At 43.2% G+C, this 11,723-nt stretch overlaps 1 protein-coding gene across 3 annotated transcripts in view; it reads left to right on the top strand.

The window, feature by feature from the left end:
- The first annotated feature begins 5,364 nt into the window (after window positions 1–5,364).
- The window catches only part of drosha (drosha ribonuclease III), a 67,539-nt gene continuing 61,180 nt past the window's right edge, over window positions 5,365–11,723 (top strand). For 2 of the 3 annotated variants that reach the window (XM_029145737.3, XM_055508490.1), the window contains exons 1-7: window positions 5,365–5,504; window positions 6,135–6,987; window positions 7,070–7,138; window positions 7,483–7,747; window positions 8,658–8,799; window positions 9,653–9,813; window positions 10,802–10,882. In XM_029145737.3, coding sequence (XP_029001570.1) covers window positions 6,137–6,987; window positions 7,070–7,138; window positions 7,483–7,747; window positions 8,658–8,799; window positions 9,653–9,813; window positions 10,802–10,882 — 1,569 coding nt within the window. In that variant the 5' untranslated portion in view covers window positions 5,365–5,504; window positions 6,135–6,136. Of the gene's footprint in view, window positions 5,585–6,134; window positions 6,988–7,069; window positions 7,139–7,482; window positions 7,748–8,657; window positions 8,800–9,652; window positions 9,814–10,801; window positions 10,883–11,723 lie in introns of all 3 variants that reach the window. The other variant, XM_029145738.3, reaches the window with a different exon arrangement.

Here is an 11,723-nt window from a genome sequence, read left to right as displayed (position 1 = left end):
GGTTCCGTGCACGCTGCGCTCGTGCGTGTGTCTTAGCTATTCGTGTTTTGAGCTTTGTGTGGGAATCAGCAGTTGGAATTTTCAATCAGACTAGTTATTCATTGAGCAGACGATTGGTTTGACCTTTAATAAGTGTCATCAGTATTAGAAGGCTGAACTCTTCTGTCACATGCAGGAAACAGATAGTTTCACATCATCAGCGTGTGGTTGGTTTTAATGTCAGAAGGAATGGGCAGGCTTTATTTTAATATGGAATTTAGAGTATACAGAAAAGTGAAGATGAGTTTGTCTGTCTCCTTGTCTGTAAAGAGCCAAGAACAAAGTGATGATGAACCGCTGCAGTAGGAGTTAAGTTCTCTGTCGTCTTCTGTATATCAATATTATTTATTCATCCTCCACTTCTTTGAATGCACTTAAATATATGGATGGACCCGTTTCCACATTAAGTTACGAGGACGGACGCTTTAAGCCTGGGTGCTTCTGAATGTAAGGAAAAACAAAGCTATGAACTTAAAATGGAGTCACCTCAGCTCATCTTAGCGTTTCTGTTTCACATCAGCTCGATGTTCTCCATGAGCCGGGCCGGTGCTGAGTCGGGACTGTGACGTGACATTTGACTGGATTAAACACCGACATGTGCGTCCATTAAGATTCAGACCCCATCGCGCTGAGCGGACGAGTGACGGGGTCACAGCTGCTCTGCTGAGGCGGTGCAGGATGTGAAGGCTGAGGCTGAGCTGTGGGCGGTGATGGAAGCTTGTTGTGCAGGAGTCAGACTCACCCCCGGTTCACGTCCAGGCAGACGGTGAGCCTCTGGAAGCGTCAGGCGGTGCGTCGACATCCAGGCTCGGCCGTCAGCGCTGAGATGCACATGAACGACTGCATAGATTCAGTCCAGCTGTGCAAATATTAGAGCTGAGCGGAAGCGCCCTCGTCCGTTTAATGACATGCACGAAAAAGTTAACAGTGTCTGATGCTCTACTTCTCTGCATGAATCAGTCATTTTGACTGGCTTCATAACATTCGTGAATAATAGATGCTACTAATTACTAAGATGATGAAGCAGCTGCATAATGCGGCTAAAACAGGCTCCACCTGCACCAGCTGCTGTTCCTTCACCAAAATCAAATGCATCGTCATGCTGATGCGCTTTTATCAGCCGGGTGCCGCTCAGCTGGACGGTGAAGCTTGAGGAGGGCACTCCATCGTTCTGGGTCGTGCAGGTGCCTCGTGCTTTGTGGATTCATTGCACGGAGGAGGCGCTGGTCAGGGATGCGCCGAGTGCAGGCGACGGCAGGCTCACCTCCCGCTGACGCTGCTGCGTTTGTGGACAGGAGTGAGGTTCAGCAGAGGTCTAGTGTGAAGTGTGGTGCGATGGCTGTGTTGGGCTTAAATCGGTGGCGTTAAGTGCTTTCTCTCTGCGGGTGGAGCGGTTGGAGTCGAGTGTGATGGGAATTCTGGATTCGGTGTTGTGTCTGCTGCCTCTGAGGTAAAAGCATCTCTTCTGTCGCTCTACTTTCATCTTTTATCCCCCTCCACATTAAACATTTCTATCATTTTCACAGCTTCACGCAGGTTCTTTGGGCAGGAATTAAAAGCAGGTCAGTGAACACACCTCCACATAAACCAGCAGTGTGCATGTTTAAGGTTCTTCTCCCTAATCTGAGCTGACAGTTCTCTCCTCTGATGAACAGGAGGCTCTGAACTCTTTCATGTGTGCAGGTGGTGAGTGATTGTCAGGCTTCGACGTCTCCTCAGAGAAGCTGAGATCTCTCCAACGGCTCAAAGAACAGATTGATGCGAAAGCTCCTCACCACGAAAGGACACTGGACACTTTCCCCAAATCCTCCACGGTCCTCTTAACATTTAGCTCATTGAGGAGCTTTTTTCCACTTGCTGAGGTTTCTGCTGCAGCTCCTGCCTCCAAGGCCTGGATTAAAATAAATGCTCCAAAGATTCATTTTGATCAATGCAATCATGGCTGTGCATCCTGCTGCCTGTTAGTAAATGTCCTTTGTTGTTCTCTGCTTAGAGCTCACACTAACTTCTTCACCTCCCCATCCTCCTGCTTAGACACGAGGCAGAGACTCTGCTGATTCCTTTCTTTCTCCCCTCGCGTAGCTGCGGACTCCTGCTGAACTCATTAAAAACATCCACTTCTGTCTTCAGGACCCTCTGTCTCAATAAATGCATATTGGCGTTTAGTGTGAGACTCAGTCCAAACATGGATTCTCTTGTCTAATAGCTCAGACCTGCTCTAAGAGCTCAACACTACTTTTATCAGCTCAATACTGAACTGACTCAACTGTTTTTTCTACTTTTTTAAACGTCAATATGTGGAAAATAGGTTTGAAATGTTTATGAGTTATGAGTTGTAGAACCTTTATCATAATTGAAGTGGGATCCACTGTTGACTAATGAGCTGAACAGAAGCGTAAAGTGCATAATTAGGAGACAGTAATTGGAGAGATTGATGTGTTCTGCATCAAATATTAAAAGTGACGTTGGTAAGTATGTGCTTCTATTATTAGGACAGGTCTAGTTACTGTGTGTGGAGCCTGTAGAGTTGATGCGTCAGTGTGTTCACACCTGCAGGTTGACAGCATCTCTACAAAGTCAACACAGTGGAATGTATGAACTATTTTCTCCTTCATTTTAGCCAGAAACCTGTTTTTCTGACCGTTCCCAATTATCACGTTCGCCCGGTGAGATCGGATGCAGACGCTGTGCAGGAGGTTATTGTTGATTCGTAATTAAGCACAAATCCGCATCTGCGTCAGCGACAGCAAATGTTCAGGTTGGGACTCGGAGGAGACCAAAGTCGTGCGTGCATGTAAAGGTGCAAACATCCGCTCATCAAACCTTGTCCTTGGGTTTTTGCTGCAGAGCAACGCTCCAAATGAAACCCCCTGGCTGGGTCTAATGTCTGCTGGCTGAATTTACCTCCATGCTTTTTGGGCGGCTGCAGTAATCACATTTAATGACGGCAACAACGTCGGCCACAGTGCTTAAGCTGGGTACATCAAAGTAATCTCCCTGACCCTTATTTTTCGGTGAAATTCATTTCCTCTACGCTGCACTCCAATGAAATGCATCATCTTTTGTCAGATAAAAAATGCGTTTCAGTCTCTGCATGTTAGCTTGGTAATTATGTGTTTCCACGTGTGCACAGCCACTGCACCGCGCAGCGACCCAAGATGATAAATGGCGACTAATAAGGAGCATGTTGCTCAAGAAAATAACATTATCATCTGCATCCATCAAGGAAGTGACTCTTCCTGCTCACAGCCAATATCAGCATAATCAGAGCTTTTTTTTCTTCAATCTATTTCCATGAACCTGCTGTTGATTTCATCCCCTGGAGACTCAAAGTGCAGCCATTTAAAACACATGATTAGAAGGTTAATTGTGAAAAAGCCTTATTATAAAAGTCCCTCAGGTGAAGCTGGGTAAACCAAACACGTGGCAGCTGGAGTCAGACCGCAGGTTTACAGGTGCTTCCAGTGACGGTTCGATATTATGCTGCAAAACAAACAGCGAACTTCATCACTAAAACTAATACTATTACTAAAAATATTACAAAAGTCTCTGTCTACAATATTTCAGGCTAAGAACATATTGATTGACAAAACGTTGGGACAAAAGTAGAAGTAAAAATAACTGAAGTGATACAAAGACGCTGACGCATCTGAGTCAACGTGACCACAGTTAGAGCTTCACAGCTGTTTTTTCCACTAATGAAGAGCTGCAGGACTTTAGAGACAAACTCACTAAAAGGGTTTTTTTATGAAGGAGCTGAAAGAAAAACAGCCTTGGTTTAATGGGGAAGCTCAGATGATTAATGTAGTAGTAAGTAATGAAAGTGATTCATAGGATCAAAATGTCACAAATAGCAAAGAAATTGTGTTTTGGAGTTTTACATGCTCCCCAGTCACATATTAGATCTTTACTGGACCTGAGCCTGAGCCTAGGAATAATGTTAAAGGCTCAGTCACTGCTGTTTTATTAAAGGCTGTTAGTCATGGACATGTTAACCTTTGAACAACGTACTGTTGCTGTGAATCCCATTGGCTTTGTTACAGACTTGAAGCATGGTGGAGTTGCCCTTCTCTCATGAAGCTGAAATCGGTTTCATCCACATGTATTAAGTGAGAAATAATGTGTAAATTTTTACACATTATTTAAATTTTCTATCAAAGTCGCATATAAAGTGGAGCCTGGTGTTACATTTCTCTGAAGAAAGACAAAAGCTTTTTGTTTTCCCTAAATGAAAAAGGACTGAACTGGCCCAGGAATATTAATGTTGAGGTGACCTTTAGTGAATTACAATGATGTCTACTGAGAGTTAGACGTGTCAGAAGATCCAGAGACAGTGAGTGTTTTCTACTTTTACACTAACAGGTGTATGATATTTTTTAGAAGAAAGTCTCTATTTTTTATTTTATTTTATTATTTTTGCATTTATCTCTGAATATTTGTTTTGTGGCAGTTTAAGCAAGGTCTTCTTAAAACCTTTTTATTCTAATGTTTCTCTCAACCACTGTGTTTTTTGCAATACAATTTCTCCTCCAAGCCAACAGTTTAGGTTTGTTTAACTCAGCCACTGATTTGACAAGCCGTGCACATATCAATGTAGTGGACACACACCAACATTAAACTTTTGACTGGCTTATACAGTGCACTAATTGCCTTGTGTTTCTAATCTCAACTGGGCTGCGAGTCCTGTATTCAGACCATCATCTTCTTTGGTGAGGTCAGATCAATGCAGAGTAGATGTCTAATCGCGCCCCCTCATATATATAGACTGAGGCAAAATTATTCCCCCAGTCCTTTAAAAATGCAAAAAAAAAAAAAAACAAGTTAGCCTCAGGAAAAACATGTACTTTGTGAGCTCTGTGGTCTTGGATAGTGGACATGTTTCCATAGTAATGCTGGACCAATTCATCCACTGTGATGTGTTTTCCTAATCTCTGCTCCCTCCCAGTGGACAAATGACACAGCTACAGTTTTTATCTTAAGGGTTTCTACTTCCCGGCATCTTTCTCTAGTCTTTAAATTGATTCGCTTACATTAGATATCATTGTCTGTCTCTTTGTGTCTGTACGTCGCAAACATTACCACATTTCAAAGTTTCTGGTCCGAACGATTGCTGGGTCACAGGTGAAGATGCATTTATTGAATTCTGTAGAAACATGAGCGAAAGACAAGTTATTGGTGTATAATTCCTTCAAATAAGATAATTAATGTTAATTTGGTCGCATCTTTTTATTTGACCACGTGATAGTAATTCACACAGCAGGATCGCAACACCATTCCATCGAGATGCAAGCAATCCGGCGACGCTGTGATTGGCCAACCGCCACGGCTAATTGTGATTGGTCCACTCGCGTGCTACCCTCTAACCATTCCGACCAGAAACAAACACTAGTACTTTGGTAACCCACAACATTTACGACGCAGGTTTTTTTGTAATTATTAATGTTTTTCAAGATTAAACGATTCAGGTTGGTGTGTTTATATGATTTTCATCACATATGAAGAGGAGACGATACGCCTCCCTCACTAGTCCTTGTTATCTCCACAGGTACTCCGCTATCGTCTTATGATGCGCTAGCTAGCTAGCTACTGTAGCTAAAATGTTCACACAACGTTACCGTGGAGCTAACCGAGCTAATTAAAAATGTAACTCAGTTTCGCCACAGATGGATTATTTATTCTCTGACAGAAAACAGCCGTTCTCGTTCACTCTGGGACGTCCGTGCTTATTTCAGTGACATGCAGTCTGTCCATGAATCGATGGCTGCACGTCGTATTAGCGATACTTAGCATCTGAATTGATGTTCGTTAACATTAACCAGATCAAACTGTAGACGAACCAAGAGTATGAAATTCATGTTTATGTCATGATTATTTTGTTGAGTGGGACGTATTAAAGATCAATATATCATTTGCTGGAAGGCCGTAGGTTTATACATGCAGAGACAATATATGTAATATATAAGAGTCACACATCTGTGTTATGTGTAATCACTGTGAATTCTCCCAGGTGTAAACATATGGGGGTTAAAACCTGACTGTGATGTAAAACCAATCCTAATAGCAATCCTACCGTACCCCTTCTGTCCTGTCCACAGGTATGTCCTTTCATCAGGATCGTGGGGGTCCCAGGGGAGGAATGCCTCCAGGGCAGCAAGGCTCCCCTCAGGGCTACCGCCCAACCAACTTGAGGCCACCACCTCCCCAGCCTCCTGTCCCCTCATATCATTATGACCTGCAGACCACTTCCACTTCAAGCTACCATGGAAGCAGCAGTTACATGCCCCCACACTCTGACTTCCTGCAGTACCCTCCTCCAGTGCCATCACCAACCGCTGGCTCGCTCAACCAGTGTCCAATGCGCCCACCTTTTCCCAAGCTCCCAGTCCGACAGGGCTTCCCTGATCCCCCACCAAACTTTCCACCTCCTCCCTTGCCCAGCCCTCCAGGTGGTCCTTCACCAGGGGCCCAGGTGACTGCTCAGAATGCCTATCCACCTTACATGATGCCACCTGTTCCCCCACCGCCATTGCCACATCCTCCCATGCCTCCCCCTATGGCTTCTCAGTCCATGAGTTACCACCCTGCCTACTCAATGAACTACGCCCATCCTCCCCACCCACCCTTCCCTCCTTCTGCATACAGTCCTGGTTACACCCAGAACCCTAGCTCATTCACACTGGATCAGAGCTTCAGGCATGGCCAGTACAAATATGAGAAGCCAATGGATAACAGGAGGTCCCCAGAGAGAGTGTATCGCCACGATGACCACCGTCAGAAAGGCTATGGCTATGGCAGCCACAGTGATAGGCATAAAGTAGAATTTCCTGGAGAGAGGAAAGATCGCGGTAGGAGTCCAGACAGACGCAACAGGCCAGACAGTGGAAGGTACAGGTCTGAGTATGACAGAGGCAGGAGTCCCCCAAGGCACAGAAGCAGGGATCGCAGCAGGTACATACAGTCTTACACTCACACAATTGTTAGACTGTAATGATATAATATAATATTTTTATTAAAACACATTTGTTTACAGAGAGCGTTATCGTCATAGAGAAATTCGGAGATCCCAGTCACCTGACAGGCACAGAAAGAGGCCTAGGAGGTACACACGGAGTCTATTCCCCACCACAAAAATTCATCATACATTTTAGATAGTTACATTAATGTTTATTATGTCTGTGGTATGAACTTTTATTGACTTGTTGTGTCAAATAAATGAGCATGTCGCAGTGCACATTATTATCAGTTGTTAGTCCTGGAAGGTCAAGACACCATATACTGTAGAACATTTAATTCTTTCTTCCTAGACTTTCAAATAATAAAGATAGTTAAACTAGAAGCATCTTCCCTTAAAGCCATAAAAATAAACCTAGTATTGGGACTCTGGGTCTTACATGCATGTTTTTTCACATATCTACAATGTGAGATTTGTTTATATACTTGCAGTCGGTCAACAAGCAGAGACAGGAAACGTGGTCGTTGGGAAGAGGAGAGGGACAGGCGGTCGGACAGCTCCTCGGGGCTGAGCAAAGAGCGCAGCTTCTCATCTGTCAGGAACCGGGACACTGATGAGACCTTCGCTGACAGAGAGCGAGAGAAGGAGAAAGAAAAGGCTGATGACGAGAAAGAGGAGGAAGAGCTGCTGAAGCCTGCCTGGATCCGCTGCACACATGCCGAGAGCTATTACTCCAACGACCCCATGGATCAAGTGGTACTGTTGGCGCTTTGCTCCTAATTTTGTCTATCCTCTAGTTTCTAATTGTATGTTGCACAATTTAAATGTTACAATACCCTTAGTAGCAGTTAGAGTACATGTTGTTGTGGGGGGTTTAAACAGTGCAATAACTTATTTAAGTCCTTTGTATTATATCCCCTTGGCTGATAAGCACAGGCTGAATTTATTCTCATTATCTTTCTGCAGTTTCATGCAGTTTTGCATTTCAGGCTACAGTTCATTGATGCTATATGTCTCTCAGTTTTTTTGGGTAATGGCAAACGCTCGAAAGACAACTCATCACACGGTGAATCCACCACTTAAATGCTTTTAGATGTCTTTGGGTTTTTTGTATTGCATCCACACCTTTTTTTCCTCTCTTACAAATCTGACCTTTAATGTTCTCCCAGTGGTACTGTGATGCTCTCTTCAGCCACTCTCATCCCACAAATTATGCATTCTGGCCAAGACCTGGTCTGTCATTCAGTAAGACCTAAAGTTCAATGTCAAGATGGAGCCTAACTTTTTACCTTTTTATGAACAGATTTAGGAAGTTTCTGTCCTTTTGTGGCTTGTCAATGAAGACATTCATTGTCCCTGTGGGACTTGTAGTGGTATTTCAGCTGAAATACTTTGATGCCTGTCTCAAGTAAATCATAGTGGGGACAGAACAGAGAATACCTTGATGCAATATTTTCTTAATTTGTGAAATAATGATGTCTCATATATGTTTCCGTCCGAATTAACACCAGTGGCTGCTATGGCCTTATGAAACTTTATCTATTTCTGCTACTACACTCAATCCAGTGACCAGTTAGTCCCCAGGAAGACTTTAAGTTACTCTGGAGATAACGTTGCCTTAGTGTCGAGGAAGCTTTATTTTGTTTTACTTGTGTTTGAATTCCAGGGGGATTCAACTGTGGTGGGGACCAGTAAACTCCGGGACCTGTATGGGCTTTTTGAGGAACAATTAGGCGGGCGACAGGAACGAGCTAAGGCTTGCCGACCGAAATGGGAGCCACCGAAAACCAAACTGGATGAGGATCCAGGTGGGTAGTCTTCGTCAAGTATCTTAGTGAGAATGCACTGCTGATATAATTATTTGGTACAGGTCTGATTTTGAGGTTTCAAATTGTTGTTATTGGCGTGTGACTGATCCTTGATTTAAATCTTTGCTCTTTTGAGCGATGATGTTAGTTTTGAAGCAAGTAGGCTGTTCTTGACAACATCGTGCCATTGAATTATGCTGTATTCTCAGCAGTGCGTTAGGCTGAGGCAGAGATTAAGTTCAGTGTTTATGATCTTATCTGCAGGGCTGTCAGCTTGATTCTCTTCTTCAGCACTGCAGTAATATAAATCTCACTCAGGGAGATTTAATTTGCTAAATATGTTGCTCCGGGCGCTGACTTCACAATCAAGTTCTCCAGTTGAAGCGTTGATAAGAATTAAAGGCTGCCTGGCTGAAAGCCACAAACTGCAGCTGAATGGTAATTGTAATCCTCATTTTGGTGTGAGGTTTCTTTTCAGTGGGGAGGGAGAGTGACAAGTGTTGGAGAAATAACGATGTTATATCAGCAACTGTTCTGCTCCTTTAATGACATAAAAGCTGGTAGAGCAGTAGAAATCTAGAATTCAACCAAATCATTAGGAAATAAAAACTTTGCTGACTCATCAGCATTGAATGGATAATTATCCATCTTCCAGAGCTGGCACTGCGCCTGCAGTTCAAAGGCATTTTGACAGATTACTTTGCTCAGACTTTATGTTGTATAATACTTTGCGAGGGCACAGCTGAGCAAGAGGGCTTAGCAACGCGACCTTCTCTGGCTCAGCGAATTATGTTTCAGCTGTCAGCCCCGTAAAGTTTGAATGATTAAAGACCTTTTTGTGCTTCGGTTCCAGATGACAGCAGCAGCGACTCAGACTGTGAGTCAGATGGTGAAGGAAGCACCTGCTCCAGCAGCTCTGACTCAGAGGTTTTTGATGTCATTGCTGAGATCAAGAGAAAAAAGGCTCATCCCGACCGCCTGCATGAGGAGCTGTGGTACAACGACCCAGGACAGGTCTGTTTACCAGACGTCTGTCTGCTCCAGTAACGCACCCCCCACGCCTTTTACTGTCGCACTTCAAATCATCCGTATTTGATGTTTCACAGTTTATCATAGACAATGATGAGAAAACAAATGCCATTTAAATATAATAATAATTAACATGAAGAAAACCAGGCGCTTGCAGCTGCCGGATGTCAGACTGTGAATAGTGCGTGGTTTTTTTAAAGAAACTTAGCACACGAGTAACACAAATAAATAACACAATCCCCTTCATCACTTACAAACATGCAGCGCTTGAATTCACAGTTTTAATTTCACAGCTTGTTTTTTCCAAGGCAGTAACAGCCGATCCTCCTTTTTGGCATCACTGAACCAAGCCGCTGTTTATCGAGTGCAAAACAACAGAACATGCAGTTGCATAAATAAGTAATTTTTTTTCACCAAATAAATATTAATATGAGCTCTTGTAACCCTGTCAACCCAACTTAAAGATAAAAATAATGCCGGTGTGGATCAGATATACTCCTAAAATACTTTTACTGGCGTGTCTGAATAGGAAGACCATGTTTGGATCTGTGCCCTCGTAGATGCACTAACTGCTGGTATTATATGAGGCCAGCGGGTTCATAGCTCTCGTAGCCTTTGGGAGCATTTAGTAAACTTGGAAATCACTGGCTTCAGTAGAACAGACAGTTCGAGGTCTAGCGTGATTTTTTTTCTGTTTGAATGGACGTGGCATTCCAGGTTGGAATACATTAACAGACTGTAAATAAAACGTAGAACACAGTTGCAGTTGCCCATTCCGTTATTTATTATTCCATTTGGAGTTTGCCTTCCATTGCCCTGCTTTTCTCGGAGGAAAGCTTAAAACTCCCAACTCCGGTGGAGAAATAAAGGTCAGGAGGATGCAGTTTGGAAATGTTACATCTTCAGCAGCCCCTGTGTTATACATGGCAAGTGGAGCAGTTGTGTCTGATTTACGTATTTTCTTTCTGTCCAGATGAATGATGGTCCCTTGTGTAAGTGCAGTGCCAAGGCCAGACGTACGGGGATCCGCCACAGCATCTACCCGGGGGAGGAGGTATGACACGCTGTGCATAAATCACCCTTTCACAACCTTGAGGTTGTGCCACACAGGGGCAAGGACATTATTCTAGTCAGCCTAAATGCATTTTCTACACAGAGGCCGTTTTTCTATTGTATTAAAGGGACAGTAAGTAACATTTCATCATCCTAGAGAAGCAAATGATAATATTACATTGCTAAGAATATGACAGCAGAGTTTATCTGTAGAAATGATTCATGTGTTATTTTTACTAGCTTCTCTACTTTCATGACTTACTTTCTTGTCTGACTGCGTCTCGGGATGAAAACTCCTACATAGATGCATCTTCGACCTACCAGCATAACACGGTTTAGCAACAAAGCATAAAAGAACCACAACTCTCCAATCGGCCCTATTATCATTGAATTTGAGATATTATGTTGAATTATTTATGAAAAGAAAAACACGGGCTGCTTTAGGAGGCGGGAAAGTCAATTAGGGTTGCTTTTCATTGCAGAGACCAGCAAAGGTCATGGATTACATAATGATTTAGTTAACCTATGGCAAAGTACTTTGCATGAAGGTAAATAAAATCAACCTCCAAACAAATGCTTATAGTTTATACACATGAGCCACCTTTGCAGGCATGTAAGCATTTTTAGATGGATTATTATATTTTACTAATTTAATAGGATCAAAATTGTAGCCAAACCTTCCTCTGTTTATTGATTATGTTTGTGGCCTCAGCGAGGTGACTGTGCTTCTCCGGGGTAGAAACTGGAGTTTATAAGCAAGTACTGCACCTAAAGCTTGATTGGAAAAGTATCCTTAGTATTAAATGTATTTGTTAGCATGAAGTGCAGAACCAGCTGATGAT

This window comes from Betta splendens, chromosome 4 (assembly GCF_900634795.4).
Source record: "Betta splendens chromosome 4, fBetSpl5.4, whole genome shotgun sequence".
Lineage (NCBI taxonomy): Eukaryota > Metazoa > Chordata > Actinopteri > Anabantiformes > Osphronemidae > Betta > Betta splendens.
Note: the sequence above shows the minus strand (reverse complement) of the source record. Positions and strands in the feature narration are given on the sequence as shown.